This window comes from Vulpes vulpes, chromosome 13 (genome assembly GCF_048418805.1).
Source record: "Vulpes vulpes isolate BD-2025 chromosome 13, VulVul3, whole genome shotgun sequence".
NCBI lineage: Eukaryota > Metazoa > Chordata > Mammalia > Carnivora > Canidae > Vulpes > Vulpes vulpes.
In genome coordinates this window covers 124,931,367-124,948,377 of record NC_132792.1, presented here as the reverse complement: position 1 = coordinate 124,948,377, position 17,011 = coordinate 124,931,367, and the positions used below count along the sequence as shown (strand labels likewise).

At 34.5% G+C, this 17,011-nt stretch overlaps 1 protein-coding gene across 1 annotated transcript in view; it reads left to right on the top strand.

Moving 5' to 3' along the window:
- Positions 1–17,011, top strand: part of CATSPERE (catsper channel auxiliary subunit epsilon) — a 186,957-nt gene that overhangs the window by 10,870 nt on the left and 159,076 nt on the right. Inside the window, exons 3-5 of the mRNA XM_072733729.1 lie at positions 11,757–11,830; positions 12,121–12,190; positions 14,329–14,399. Of these exons, the coding sequence (XP_072589830.1) occupies positions 11,757–11,830; positions 12,121–12,190; positions 14,329–14,399 (215 nt within the window). The remainder of the gene's footprint in view (positions 1–11,756; positions 11,831–12,120; positions 12,191–14,328; positions 14,400–17,011) is intronic.

Genomic DNA, 17,011 nt, shown 5'->3' with positions numbered 1-17,011 from the left:
GCTCTACTGACTTGAGCTAGCCAGGCATCCCTAAGACTCTTAAATTAACACACACACACACACACACACACACACACACACACACACACAGCCAAGGCAATTAGACAAGAAAATGAAATAAAGACATCTACATTGAAAAGGAAAAAACAAAAAAAAAAAAAAAGAAAAGGAAAAAACAAATTACCTCTATTTGCAGATGACATGATCTATATATAAAAAGCCCTAATGGATCCACTAAAAAAACTATTAAAACCACTAAGTTAATTTAGTATTTTCATAAGGAAATTCATGCAGAGGTTCACATGGAAGTTCAAGAAAACAAGAATAGACAAAATATTTTTGAAAAAGAACAATGTTGGGGCAGCTTGGGTGGCTCAGAGGTTTAGTGCCACCTTCAGCCCAGGGCGTGATCCTGAAGACCTGGGATCGAGTCCCATGTCAGGCTCCCTGCATGGAGCCTGCTTCTCTCCTCTGCCTGTGTCTCTGCCTCTGTGTGTGTGTGTGTGTGTGTGTGTGTGTGTGTGTGTGTGTGAGATAAATGAATAACATCTTTAAAAAAATAAAGAAAAAGAACAATGTTGGAAGACTCACAGTTCCTGACTTTAAAACTTAACTACAAAGCTACAGCTTTCAATTGAGACAGTGTGAGACAGGAATATGGATAGGCAAATAGATCAGTGGAATAGAGAGAAAAAAATCTTGTTTATGGTTAATTGGTTTTTTTACAATGACTGCAAGAAAATTCAATAGGAAAAGAAAAGTTTTGCTGAGAAAACTGTATATCTGCATGGAAAAGAATGGAGGTGGACTCCCAACCTCACAGCATATCCAAAAATTAGCTCAAAATAGATCCAAGACCTACATATAAGAGCTATAGCTATAAAACTCATGGGGAAAAATCTCCATAACCCAGAGTTAGGCAATGGTTTCCTAGATGTGACCTTAAAAGCACAAGGAACAAAAGAAAAAAGATAAATTTGGCATAGTCAAAATTTTAAAAATTTAGTGCTTCTAACGACATTGGCAAGAAAATGAAAAGGCAATCCACAGAATTGCAAAATATTTGCAAATAATTTATTTGATAAAGGATATGTATCTAAAATATATAAAGTGTTGCTATAATTCAATAATAAAAAGACAACCCATTTTTTTGAAAAATGGCCAAAGGATCTGAATAGACATTTTTCAAAAGATATCCAAATGGCCAATCAGCACATTACCCATTAGAGAAGTGCAAATCAAAACCACAATGAGATACCACTTCACACCCATTTAGATGCCTAGAATCAAAAAGATAGATTGAGTCCTACATAGTGTAGAGATTACTTAAGGTAATACAAATAATAATATTTTGATAATCTTTTTTATAATCAAAAAGATAGATAAAGGTAGATAGATAGATAAAAATAAGTAATAATGAAGACATGGAGAAATTGGAACCCTGAAGCATTTCTGTCAAATGTTAAGTGGTACAGCCACTTTGGAAAACACTTTGATAGCTTCTTTATGAGCCACCAATCCACATTTAGGTACACATCCAAGAGAAATTAAAATATTATGTTCACACAGAATCTCATACCTGAACATTCATGGAAGCATTACTCATAATAGCCGAAAGGTAGAAACAACCCAAACAGTCCAACAACTGGGATAAATAAAATTGAGTATATGGATATACCATATGATATGGACATGGTAAATTCATATGGCATATGGATATGTACATATGATGGACAATTATATAATTATTGGGCAATAAAAAATGAATAAAGGACTGATGCCTGGTTATAGGGATGAACCCTGAGAACATTATGCTAAGCAGGAGAAGCCAGTCAAAAAGGACTGTATGATTCTATTCATATGAAATATCCTGAACAGGCAAATATATAAAAGAAAGTTGATTAGTTATTGCCTGGGACTGGGAGATATGGAGGTTTGGGTAAAGAACGCAGAGGTGTTTTTGTGCAAGGAGAGTTCCTCATGCTCCACATCCTAAATAGCATTTAGTGATGTCAGTGTTTTGGATTTTCACCATTCTAATAAGTGTCTGGTTCTATATCACTGTTTTAATTTGCAGTTCCCCCCCAAAAAAAATAAATAATTTGCAGTTCCCTAATGACATGAGGTTGAGCATCTTTTCATGAGCTGATTTGTTATCTATATATCTTTTTTTTGGTGCCTGTTTGGATCCTTTGTCCATTTTAAAAAATCAGAGTCTTGTTTCCTTATTGTTGAGTTTTAAGGTTTTTTTTTAATATTTTGAATATTAGATTTTATCAGATACAAGTAATCTTGCAAATATTTTCTCCCAGACTATGGATTCCCTTTTCGTTCTCTTAATAGTGACTTACAAAGCAGAAGTTTTTAATTTGAATGAAGTCCAATTTATCAAAGTTTTCTTCCATGCATCATGTCTTTGGTGTTGTATCTAAAAAGTCATTGCTAAACCAAAGGTCACCTACACTTGAGTCTTTCTGGCCAACGTTTAAGGAGCTTATTCTTTTCTTTATTCTTCTTCCATCAAAAATTTTAGTGCATTATTTATTTGTCAGAATATATATAACATGTATTATCCTTTAACCTTTATCTTCACGTGTTATCTTTTATCTACAATCAAATATATTAATGCTCACCATTAATCCTTTTGCCAATGTGTACTGTATTCTAGCATAGTAGTTGATAAAGTTCTATAATGGCTAGATAGCATATATTTTAGGCTTTGCAAATCAAATGATCCCTGTTACAATAATTAACTCTGCTATTATAATCTGAAAGCAGTTATGGACACTAAATAATGAAATTCTCATTCTTATTTACAAAAACAGGTGATGAGCTGGATTTGGTACATAGGCCATAGTTTGCTGTCCCTTGCTATAGTAAATTTCTCATAAAAGGCTCCTCGATATAGTCTTTCCTGAGTTCTTTTTTTTAAGATTTATTTATTTATTTTAATGAGAGAGAGAACATGTGAGAGAGGGAGGGGCAGAGGGAGGAGGAGAGAAACCTCAGGCAGACTCCCCACTGAGTGCAAAGCCCAATGTGGGGCTCAATCCCAGGACTCTGAGATCATGACCTGAGCTGAAATGAAGAGTCCAATGGCTAACTGACTAAGTCACCCAGGTGCCCCTCCTCAATTCTTAAAACCTTTTTTTTTTTTTTTTCTGTGACTTTAGTACTGAAAGGAGAGCTTGGTTGGACATTTTTCCAGGTACCAGTAATCTCTCTCTATATAATTAGAAAGATAGATAGATAGATAGATAGATAGATAGATAGATAGATAGATATAGAGATATAGAGATATAGAGATATAGAGATAGATATAGATAAATTCAGATCTACTTTTCTTTCCGTAAAGCATTCTTAATACAGATTTAAATATTAGTTCTGTTTTGTTTTTCAACTTCAAGGACTCCAGTTATGTAAGAGTTGGATTTTGTCTGCCTTCCATTTCAATCACTTTCTCTCTCTCTTCTTTTTACTTATTCCACTTACAGTATCTTAGTTGTTTTTCTACTTTTTTTAATGCCTCTTAAAATTTTTTTAAATTTAAATTAAGTTCATTAACATATAATTATTATTGGTTTCAGAGGTAGAGGTCAGTGATTCATCAGCTTTATAACACCCAGTGCTCATTACATCATATGCCCTCCTTAATGCCCAACACCCAATGATCCAATCTCCCCAACCCCCTTCCCTCCAGCAACCCTCAGTTTGTTTCCTATCAGTCTCTTATGATTTGTCTCCCATCTTGTTTTATTTTTTCCTCTCTTCCCCTATGATCCTTTCTTTTGTTTCTTAAATTCCACATATGGGGGCACCTGGGTGGCTTAGCGGTTGAGCATCTGCCTTTGGCTCGGGACGTGATTGCAGAATCATGGGATCAAGTCCCATATCTGGCTCCCTGCATGGAACCTGCTTCTCCCTCTGCCTATGTCTCCGACTCTCTCTCTCTCTCTCATGAATAAATAAAATCTTAAAAAAAAATAAATTCCACATATGAATGAGATCACATGATAATTGACTTTCTCTGATTGACTTATTTTGCTTAGCATAGTATCCTCTAGTTCCGTTGGCATTGTTGCAAATGGCAAGATTTCATTTTTTGGATAGCTGAGTAGTATTCATTGGAGATATTCCAATGAATTCCAGGAGTATTCATTGGACCTTTTCTTTATCCATTCATCTGTCGATGGACATCTGGGCTCTTTCCATAGTTTGACTATTGGGGACATTGCTGCTATGAACTTTGGGGTGCAGGTGCCCCTTCAGATCACTACATTTGTATATTTGGGATAAATACCCAGGAGTGAAATTTCTGGGTCATAGGGTAGCTCTATTTTCAACTTTTTGAGGACCCTCCACACTGTTTTCCAGAGTGGCTGCACCAGTTTGCATTCCCACCAAGTGTGAGAGGGTTGCCTTCTCTCTGCATCCTCCTGAACGTCTGTCATTTCCTGACTTGTTTATTTTAGCCATTCTGACTGGTTTGAGGTGGTATTTCATTGTGGTTTTGTATTTCCCTGATGCTGAGTCATGTGGAGCATTTTTTTAAAGATTTTGTTTATTTATTCATGAGACAGAGAGAGAGAGAGAGAGAGAGGCAAAGACATAGGCAGAGGGAGAAGCAGGCTCCACTCAGGGAGCCCAGTGTGGGACTTGATCCCAGGACTCCAGGATCACACCCTGAGCCAAAGGCAGATGCTCAACTGCTGAGCCACCCAGGAATCCCAATGTGGAGCATTTTTTCATGCATTTGTTGGCCATTTGTATATCTTCTTTGGAGAAATGTCTGCACATGGCTTCTGCCCATTTTTTGATCAGATTATTTGTTCTTTGTGTGTTAAATTTGATAAGTTTTTTATAGATATTGGATAGTAGACCTTTATCTGATATGTCATGTGCAGATATCTTCTCCCATTCTGTCAGTCATCTTTTGGCTTTGTCAATTGTTTCCTTTGCTTTGCAAACACTTTTTGATGAAGTCAAATTGGGACTTCTTGATGAAGTCCCAATAGTTTATTTTTGCCTTTGTTTCCCTTGTCTTTGGGGGCATGTCTAGTAAGAAGTTGTTGTGGCCTAGGTCACCAAGATTGCTGCCTGTTCTCCTCTAGGATTTTGATGGATTCCTGTCTTGCATTTAGTTAGGTCTTTCAACCGTTTTGAGTCTATTTTTGTGTATGGTGTGAGGAAATGGTCCAGTTTCATTCTTCTGCTTGTGGCGGTTAAATTTTCCCAACACCATTTGTTGAAAAGACTGTCTTTTTTCCCATTGGATATTCTTTCCTGCTTTGTCAAAGATTAGTTGACCATAGAGTGGAGGGTCCATTTCTGGGTTCTCTGTTCTGTTCCATTGATCTATGTTCCCTGTTTTTGTGCATCTAAGACCATACTGTCTTGATGATTACAGCTTTGTAATAGAGCTTGAAGTCAGGAATTGTGATGCCACCAGTTTTGGTTTTCTTTTTCAACATTCCTTTGGCTATTCGGGGTCTTTTCTGGTCTTCAATGCCTTTTGTTAAATTTTTATTCACATATAATTTCCCACCACTATATTTTAGTCTTCATTCCTTTATCATCATAGTTCATGTGCTGGTTTAGTCAACTCTTATTTCTATATGTGGTTCAATTTCTGTTCCTAGCTTATCAATTTATTTTAATTCTGGTATGGTGAATTATATTAGTTTATTAGTTTCAGGTATACAGTATAGTGATTCACCTAGTTTATGAATTTATAATTCAAGATTTTTCTTTCTCTTATCACCAAATGCTTGTTTGAGGATATTTAATTCAGTTTAGGATGTTAGTTTGCAGTTTTCTTTTGTGTTTGGTTTTTTTTAAGGGACTTTTATTAACTAGAATGCTTTGGTTTTTATTTTCTATTCTCTTATAGTAGCTCTGTATAAAGTCTGATTATATCTTTGAATTTTATGGACAGTTTGGCAGCTTGGGTTGGTTTGAAAGATCCCTAAAATAAAAGTTGGTGTATCTGGATATAAAGATTATTGGCTTCTCTTCTATTTCCTTTTTTAAGATTTGTTTATTTATTTGAGAGAGAGTGTGTGTGTAAGTGGGTGGTGGAGCAGTGGGAGAGAATCTTAAGCAGACTCCTTGCTGAGCATGGAGCCTACCACAGGGCTCTATCCCAAGACCTTGAGATCATGGCTTGAGCTGAAATCTGGAGTCAGATGCTTAACAGACTGAGCGATTTTTATTTCTTTTTATTTATGCTACTTTGTTGTCTCTGACATAAAGTATTGTTTCCAAAAACTCTGCTGGAAATCTGATTTTCTTTCCTTTATGAATAACATGTGTTTTCTTGTTCTTATTGTTGTTTTGGTCAAGATCCCCAAAGTGTTTATTTTTAAGCCCAGTGCTTTTATTAATATAAATCCTAGTTGCTTTTATTTTTTTAATCATTCTTAATTGTTTTTCCTAGGTATAAGCTGTGCCTTTTCAGTATGTTGTTTCAAATTATTTTAGTTCATATATTGGTCTTGAATTACAGTTAATATTGATATCATTGTTCTGTTCAAAACACTTAGGTTTTCTTCTTCAGGATCTGCAACTATACATAAATTGGGTTTTCTTTGCCTATCTTTTATATTTGTCACTTACTTTTGAATTACTTTCTATCTCTTTTATTCTTTTTTTTCTATCTCTTTTATTCTTAAAAACCTATTTATCTCAAGGCCTTATCTATTGTTTATTCACAATTGTGATTTTTCTAATTTGGTTTATTTCTGATGTGACTTTTTATTTCTAGGTTTTTCCAGAGTTCTAGCTTACTTATGAGTTTGAAATTCTGATTTATATTGTTCTTTCATAACTTCTATCATTCTCTTATTTATTTTGCCTCATTTTGAGATAGTAGGTGTGTCAGCCAGTGTTCTCACAGAGAAACAGAACCAATAGAATATATATATATATATATATATATATATATATATATATATATATATGATTTATTTTAGGAAATTGATTTATATAATTGTGGGAACAGGCAACTCTGAAATCTTTAGGTCAGGCCAGCAGGGTAGAAATTCAGGCAAGAGTTAATGCGGCAGTCTTGAAGCAGAATTTATTTTCTAGGAAACCTCCGTTTTTTTCCAAGCACTTCCAACTGATGGAAGAGACCCCATCCGCATTATCAAAGGTATTCTCTTTTACTTAAATTCAACTGATTGTAGATGTAAACCACATCTATAGAATATCCTCACAGCAAAACCTATGTTTGATTAAATAACTGGGTGCTGTAATCTAGCCAAGTTGATATGTAAGACAAACCCACATATTAAGTCGTAGCTTTCATTTACTTATTAGGTATGTTCTTACAGAGATTGTTATTCTGCTTTGTATTTTCTTTTTTGTATAATAGCTGTGTGAAATTAGACTGTAATCCTTTTTCTGTTGCCTTATTTTTTTTTTAACATGAAATTTATTTTCCTGATCTTTAAAGAGGGGTGAGTCAAAATAACTTTTCTAACTTTGTGGCTTTAGAGCTTTCTCTTCTGTTGTTTTGTAAAGTGTCCAAAAATAAGGCTAATACTTTTTGAGATCTCCAGATTCTGTTTCCTTTTCTCATTCATCTGTAGTTTTTCTTTTCTTTGCCTTTATTATCCCATTCCAGCTCAATTGAAATTATTTTCCTTTCACTACAGAACCATGTCCTAGAAGGTATCTATAGGTCCTTGTTTTGGTATTCATAGATCCCAGGTTCTCTTGCCCTTTCAAATATTATTATGGATCTCTTGGACTGACTTAAAAATTGAAAAGTACAACCACTGTTCTGGTTTAGAGTTGCTATTGTCTAAATGTCCTGCCATGGTTTCCAATGAATGCCTATCACTGATTTAAATATTCTTCTCTGCTAAGGTCTGCCATATTTGCTTTCTTTTGCTTCCTTATGCTGATACCCCATGAATCTGGTTGTTTTAGCTGGTTTGTTCCAGCCCACTTTTATTTTGGGATTTTGAGGAATACTTTGTCACTTAATTTTATTGTTGACCTTGTCCAGTGCTGTTTTATTGTCTGTTTCATTGGTACTACCCTAGTTGTGCTTACTAGGGAATTTGACTAGATTGAAAGACTACATCACCACTAACTCTCCCCAGTTTGTTTTCTTTTGTAAATGCCTCTTTTTCCTTCTTTTTTGTATCCTTCCTTTTACTTTTTTCAGTTTTCTCTGTTATTTTATTAGCATCTTACACTAAAAACCAAGTTTATTCACTTTCAAACTACCCTATTTCTTTCATATATATATTTAAGGCTATAAATTTCATTTTAGGGACTAACATACTATATACTACAAGTTTTGAGAACATTGAATTTTTTTATTCTTTATTTAGAAATATTTTGTAATTTGCATTGTGATTTCTCCTTTATCCTATAAATCATTCAGAAGTAAAGTTTGGGTTGTTTTTTGTTTTTTGTTTTAAGAATTATAAATACCCTAAGAATTTTTTCTGGCTAACTTTATGAGAAATTCTGATTTTATTTTATTAATATCAAAGGCATAGTATGTGAGATAATTCTTTGAGATTGGGTAAGACTTATTTTGTAAATATGATCAATTTTGGCAAATGTTCTATGTGAGATTGAAAAGAATGTATTTTATTTTATATTGGCTAATTTTGTAGGTTTATATATAGGATTATCTGTAGTTTGAGAAAAGTGTGTCAAACATCTACCACTATATTTGTGGCTTTGAAATTTTTTCCTGGTACTTCTATCAAATTTTGCTTTATATGATCTATAGGTTCAGTGCAATCCCTATTAAAATACCAACAGCGTTTTTCAAATAATACTAAAATTTGTGTAGAACCACAAAAGACCCCAAATAGCCAAAACAATGTTGAGAAAGAACAAAGATGAAGGTATCACAATCCCAGATTTCAAGATATACTACAAAGTTGCAGCAACCAAAAAAATATGGTACTGGCACAAAAATAGACCCATAGATCAATGGAACAGAAAAGAAAGCCCAGAAATAAACTGATGAATATATGGTCAATTAATATCTGACAAAGGATACTGGAATATCCAATGGAAAAAAGACAATCTCTTCAACAAATGATGCTAGAAAACTGGACAGCAATATGTAAAAGAATAAAACTGCACCACTTTCTCACACTATACACAAAAATAAACTCAAAATGGATTAAACCTGAAATCATAAAAGTCCTGGAAGAGAGCACAGGCAGTAATTTCTCTGACATCAGCCTTAACATTTTCTAGATATGTCTCCTAGGCAAGGGAAACAAAAGTGTAAATAAACTATTAGAACTACATCAGAATAAAAAGCTTCTGCATCACAAAGCAAACTATCAACAGAACAAAAAGATAACCTACTGAATGGGAGAAGATATGTGCAAATGAGCTATCCGATAAAGAGTTAATATCTAAATTATATAAAGAATTTATATAATTCAACACCAAAAGAACCCCACAAATAATCAAATAATCCAGGTAAAAAATAGGCAGAAGACCAGAATAGACATTTTTCCAAAGAAGATAATACAGATGGCCAACAGAGACATGAAAAGATGTTCAAGATCATTAATCATCAGGGAAATGCAAATTGAAACCACAGTGAGAATATCATCTCACACCTGTCAGAAGGGCTAGAATAAAAAAACAATAAATAACAAGTGTTAGTGAGGATGTGGAGAAAAGGAATCTTTGTTCACTGTTGGTGGGAATGCAAAGTGGTGCAGTCACTGTGGAGAACAGTATAGAGGTTACTTTAAAAATTAAAAACAGGCACCTGGGTGACTCAGTCAGTTTAAGCATCAGACTCTTGGTTTGGGCTTAGGTCATGATCTCAGGGTCATGGAATTGAGCCCCATGTAGAGCTCTGTGCTCAGAATGGAGTCTGCTCGGGGATCCCTGGGTGGCTCAGCGGTTTGGCGCCTGCCTTTGGCCCAGGGCGCGATCCTGGAGTCCTGGGATTGAGTCCCACGTCGGGCTCCTGGCATGGAGCCTGCTTCTCCCTCCTCCTGTGTCTCTGCCTCTCTCTCTCTCTCTCTATGTCTATCATAAGTAAATAAATAAATATTTTTAAAAAAAGAATGGAGTCTGCTCAAGATTCTCTCCTGCCCTTCCCTCTGCTTAAGCTCTCTCTCTGTCAAATAAATAAATCTTTAAAAAAATTAAAAATAGAAATACTAAATACTATTTCTAAAAATAGAAATATGATCTAATAATTCCACTACTGGGTATTTACCCAAAGAAAATGAAAAACACTAACTCAAGAAGATTAATGCACCCCTCTGTTTATTGCAGCATTACTGAAAACAGCTAAGATACAGAAGCAACCTAAGTATTTATCGATAGATGAATAGATAAGTAAGATTGCTTTTCAACAGATGAATGGTTAAGGAATACACACACACACAGGAATATTACAGAGCCATACCAAAGGATGAGATCATGCCATCTGAAACAACCTGGGTGGAACTAGAGGGTATGTTAAGTGAAATAAATCAGACTGAGAAAGACAAATACCATACGATTTCACTCACAAGTGGAACCTTAAAAAATAATAGCAATAACAAACGAATAAACAAAAAGCAGAATCAGACCCATAAATACAGAGAACAAACTGATGGTTGCTAGAGGAAAGGATAGTGGGTTGGGCAAAATGGGTGAATGGGTGTCCCAGTTATGAAATGAATAAATCAGGGGAATAAAAGACACAGCATAAGGGATAATAGTCAATGATATTGTAATAGCAATGTATCTTCACAGATGGTAGCTACACTTGTGGTGAACATGGCATAATATAAAAATTTGTGAAATCACAACGTTGTATACCTAAAACTATTGTAATGTACGTCAACCATACTCAAAATTTTTTTTTGCTCTATATATTTCAGGGCTATATCTTCTGGTGATTTTTTTCCTCTTTTTTCTTCTTATACACTGTCATTAATCCTATAATTTCAAATTTATGAGATAGCTGGTATTATAATCCCCATTTTACAACTAAAAACACTGAAAAAGTGTTTATGTATATATATTTACATGAAATGTGTACATATGTGTATATACATAATTGTTACTATAAAGGTGATACTGGGTTCCAAACCTGGCTTAAGAAGAAGACAAGGGCACCTGGTGGCTCAGTCGGCTAAGTGTCCAACTCTTGATCTCAGCTCCAGTCTTGACTTTAGGATTGTGAGTTCAAGCCCCACATTGGGCTCCATGCTGGGCCTGGGGCTTCCATAAGAAAGGAAGAAGAGGACCAATGTTGAGACTAAGACTAATGATGTTAGAAAGTGGATCAGTATCCTTCAAAAGGGGAAAGAACTTATAAATGAAAGAATGTGGAAGAAGGAAAAAAAAAAAGGATTAAGGAATAAGGAAAATGTGACTGATGTAAGTTAGTGTGGTAGAGTCAGGGATATGCGAAGAGTAGGACTTCAGAATTTACCATGACTTGTTATTAAGTGAAGGATCTTGTCTCACTCATTTTTCTTCATCTAGCGGAGTTCCAGTCACCTGCTAGACACTTGGTAGATTATTTTTGAAGTAAAATAAAATAAGAGTCTTATAGTCTCTGGGGGGAGACATCTGAAGTGTCTTGGAAAAGTTACTTTTCCTTTGTCACATTACTTTGTACAGTTTTAAAGGAATTAAATTTTAGTTATTCTGTCTTTAATTGTAAGGACCCAGGAAATTGAGCCTTACATCAGAATACGGAGACAAAAATTTTGGATCAGATTTTTTTATTTGAACTATCTTACCTTCTTGTTTAGATTACGTTAGAGTATGAAGGAACATCATTTTCTGAGTGGAGTGTGCCAGGAACTTGTTCTGTGAAAAATAAAAGGTAAGATTTTTTCCATGAATGTCAATATAATGTGTGTATTTACACATAAAAATGTATTCATATAGTGTGAACATTCAGATTCAAGGCTGTGATTGAATGTAAATTTCTTCCCATTGCATAGGTGTGAAAAAAAAGACAAAATCTCTTTGACAAAAGAAGTATTGTTATATTTTTTATTTTTCTAATTAACATACAATTAATGTTTTTAGGCTTAAAAAGTAGTAGGGGAGATTTTATTAATCTTGTATGTCTCTATGCTTATTTCTCTTCCTGTTCTTTTTAAATACTAGTTCACCCAAGACAGAACTACGTTGTTTTTCTCCTGGTTTTCAGACTATAAGACCAATTGTTACGGGCCCAGTAAGTTGATTTTAATGATAATTATTACATCTTGCAAATTATTTCTCTACTACATTTTATTTTACTTATTTGGGCTTTCAATCTGTTTTAAATAGTGTAAGTGTTAAGTATAAATAAGAGGTATTTTTAAATTATTGTCAATATGGCAATTTTCAGATATATCTCATAGCAGATTATAAGTTAGGAAATGATATGTGATTTTTACTTTAGCCTTTTTATCAATGAGCAAAGAAAGCCCCAGTTACCTACCATCTTAATGATAATAGTACTTTCTGCTGAGTGGGTGTCATGTCACATACCTTTATGACAGTTTCCTGGAATAAAGACCATTTCTGTTTCTAGCAAGTTTGTTCTTAAATATTTTCTTTAATTCAAGAAAAAACATGTGAATGCAAATACACGAAAGTGATGTTGAATCCTTTCTTGTTTACAAAAAAAGAAAAAAATAAGCATTAAAAACATTGGCCCTTTACTAATTAGTAACAATTACTGGCCACATACCTCATAGCTGATATTCCCACATAGGTGTGTCTAAAGCCACTGCTATAGAGACTCCTTGTGACAAATCTTGTCTTTATTTTGGGACTTGTGCCTTCTTTTTAATTAATAATCTGTATTTTCAGAGAATAAGTAGAGTGATGTGGGAAAGACCAGATGAATATTAATTCATTTTTTTCAAAACTTGTTGATTAAAAAATATTTGAATTTGGCTTTCAAGTTTATGAATATCTGCCAGGTTCATGGACAGAATTTCTCAGCCAGTAAAGGCTTACTCCTTTTCCTTTTGTTGTATAATGGAAGCCCAAATGTGTAATATTATATAAAAATATGTACACACAAATATACACATGTATAAGAATATCTTTGTCATTTATGTAGAGTGCCATCAGATCTTATAACTTTTAAGAATGTATGTACATGCTGATCTCTGAAATACGCTCAAAAGCACTCAGATCCAGTAACCAAAAATGTCTCGAGGCATTGCCAATTTGTCTGTGTATAGTTCCCATATTTGTTTCCTGTGAACAAAATCATCTCTGATTCAGAACCATTAAAGAAAAAAATTAATTGAATTGTTTTGATGAATAAGGCTGTCTAGGAAAACTCACTATTTTCCTTTACACACTCAGAGAACACTTCTATTACCAGATGTGGTGTGCGGGTGTTGATTTCCGTACTATTTCTGATACCAGCTGAGTGTCCTACAGTTCAGAGTTCTGGCATTTTCTACATGGAGTCAACTTCACATCCCACAGGTTAAGGGCTCAGTTCCACAAGACTGCTCCACTTCAGATGTCAACTGCAAGTTCCAGTTTGTCACCTGGCTATGAATCCATGTCATCTTCTCCTCAGGTTCAATAATCTGCTAGCACAGCTCATAGAACTCAGGAAATCACACTTACCAGTTATAATAATAAAAGATATGATAAAGGATACAGTCAACAGCCAGAGAAGAGGTACAAGAGGCAAGGTCTGGAAGGTCCTGAGCTCAGGAGATTCTGTCCCTATGGAGTTGGGTTGTGTTACTCTGCCACCATGTGGATGTGTTTACCAACTGGGAAGCTCTCTGATTTTTATGAGGGCTTCATCATATAGGCATAGTCAGTCATTTCAATCATTAACTCATTTTCTGGTTTCTCTCCCGTCTCCAAAGGGTGGGAGGTTGAGCTAAAAGTTCCAAGCCTCTAATCATGGGTTAGCCTTTCTAGTGACCAGTGCCCATCCCGAAGCCCACCTAGAGTCGCCTCATTAGAACAAAAGGGAGCTCTATGTCAGACCCTCCTATCATTCAGGAGGTTATAAGAGTTGTAGGAGCTCTGCATCAGGCACCAGGATCAAAGGCCAAATATTAGCAGGAAATGGGTGCAAAGGCCATATGTACATGTTCTATTATTTCACAAAGACATATATAACAGAAACAACAAGCTATCTAAATTTGTCACTCATGATAGTGAGTAGCTAAAGAATAGAACTAATATTATATGAATATTCATTAGTTCTATTCAGAAATTTGTTCATTATACTTCTTCTGATCTTAGATAATTTAGTTCCTCTGTGACTTTTATGCCAGTATCCAAATTTGTGTTTATTTTACAGTTACCATTATATATCATAGTTGATTTTCCATTTTCTTTCAGGATTCAGAAGAAGAACGTAATTTGTCTGTGGATAGTTCCCATGTTTGTTTCCTGTGGTATTATAAAGTTATGTAAGTAATGTAATATTGAATACAAGGATAATTAGTGCTTTTTAAAAGTATTTAGCTTTGGATGCCTGGGTGGCTCAGTCAATTGAGTGTCTGCTTTCAGCTCAAGTCATGATCCTTGTCATGGGTCCTGAGATGGGTCCTGGGATCCTGGGATGCAGCCCAGGATAAAGCTCCCTGCTCAGTGAGGAGTCTGCTTCTCCCTCTGTCCTCTGCCTCCCCCCTGCTCATGCTCTCTCTCTCTCTCAAATAAACAAATAACATTTGTTTAAATTTTTAAATTTAAAAAGAGAGTATTTAGCTTTAAATTAACTAAACTACAAATTGATTATCTGGATTATAATTTCCATATAAGCTTTTCATTCACCAATCAAGATATCCTCAAATAAGATGCTAATCTAATATTGGGGAACAAACAATAAAAACAATAGCAACAACTATTTGAACATATGTTTCTAATGTTCAGACTTTATGTAAATTATCTCTTTTCATAACAAACACACAAATGTAATTATTATTATCTTTATTTTATAAACAAGGAAATGTGAGCTTGGATAGGTTAAATAATTTGGATAAAAATACACAGCTACTAAAAGATAGCTTTGGGATTTGACTGGTTTTTCAGACTACTGGGCTCTTTGATTTCCATCATACACATCCTGTTCCCAAAGGATTCTCTTTGTTTTGGATAGTTTCTCAAACCCATTTGAACATGAGCGTGAATAAAATGAAACTAATACCAATGTATTCATCACACGAGTCAAGAACTAAAACATTACAGTACCCTAAAATCTGCTACTTAGAAATGCAGAATCTGGGGCCTGCTTCCTGATCTCCTAAATCATTATCTGCATTTTAACAAGATCCTGTAGTCACTTTATGTATATTATTGCTTAGGATGCACCACTCTGATGCACATAAATGAAAGTTCCTCTAGGATATGACCTTTTGACTAAAAGTAGAATATACATTTGTTCAACTTTACTAGGAAATGCCTAAAAGCTTTTTGAAAAGATAGTTCAAATCTGAGCCTCCACCAGCAGTTGATGGAAACTCTCATTGTGCTACATACTCACTAACACTTAATATAATCTGATTTTTTAGTTTGTCAATCTAGTAGGTGTGAAATTATGCCATTGTGCTTCCAATTTGCATTTCCTTGATTACTTTGGTGCAAATAGTCAGTTATTAATGAGGAATTTTTTCCCTCTGTGTTAAATGAAATGTTTACCCATTTTTGAGTTATTTTAAGTTTCATAATAATTTATATGATTTCATTACATTTTTAAAAGAATTTGTTTATTTATTCATGAGAGACACAAAGAGAAAAATGAGTGGGAAATATCAGAAAGGTAGACAGCACATGAGAGACTCCTAACTCTGGGAAATGAACTAGGGGTGGTAGAAGGGGAGGTGGGCGGGGAGGTGGGGGTGACTGGGTGACGGGCACTGAGGCGGGGGCACTTGATGGGATGAGCACTGGGTGTTATTCTATATGTTGGAAAATTGAACACCAATAAAAAATAAATTTATAAAAAAAAAAAGAGAGACACAAAGAGAGAGAGAGATGCAGAGACACAGAGAGAGGGAGAAGCAGACTCCATGCAGGGAGCCTGACGAGGGACTCGAGGATCACGCCCTGGGCTGAAGGCAGGTGCTAAACCAATGAGCCACCCAGGGATCCCTGATTTCATTACATTTTAATTACTAGGACATTATCTTTACATTTCAACATATATATTGAAAGGATTTTATCCCAGTTTAGGCAGCTTTTCCCTTCTCATGAGCTCTATTGATAACTGGCATCCTTAGTATTGTAGGCGAATTTATCAGCTCTTACCTTAATGGGTTTGTGAATTTTTAGATCATTTTAAGAAATGGGTTGTTTTCCAAAAGCTCCACATAATTTTGACTTCTACAGTTAAGTCCTTAATTCATCTGGAATTAGTTTTTGTATATACTTTGAGATAGGGATCCAATTTTATGTTTTTGATGTGAATAATTAATTTTATCAGACCCAATTATTGAAAAATATATTGCCTACTTTGTCATAGATCAGTTTTCATGTATGTAGGTTTCTTCCCAGCTGGCTATTCTGTTCAGCTGATCTGTTTGTGTACTTAAATAAACACTACATTATCTTTATTACTATGATCTCATTTTGCAAATCTTGATAAGGGACAGTGCAAGTACCTGCATCATTCTGACCTCAACTCTTGTCCTTACTCAGGAGTATCCTAGCTATATATTGGGCCTATTTTAACTCCGTATGAATTTTTAGAATTGATTTGTCAAATTCCACAAAAAATAAACTCTAGTAGGGATTTTTATAATTTGTCTAAATATTTAAATCAAATTGGAGAGTCTTTTAACTCAAGAGTAATATATAACCTTCCATTTATTTAGGTCTTCTTACATGTCTACCAATAAAATTTAATAATTTTTCATAAAAGTACCAAGACATTATTATTAGACTTATTCTGAGATGCTTTATAATTTTGTTACTATTATACTCAATTTTTTAAAGTTGCATTTTTCTAACCAGAACTTCCTGTTGTATAGAACACAACTTGTTTTTGGATATTGATTTTTGTATTCAACAACCTTGCTAAATT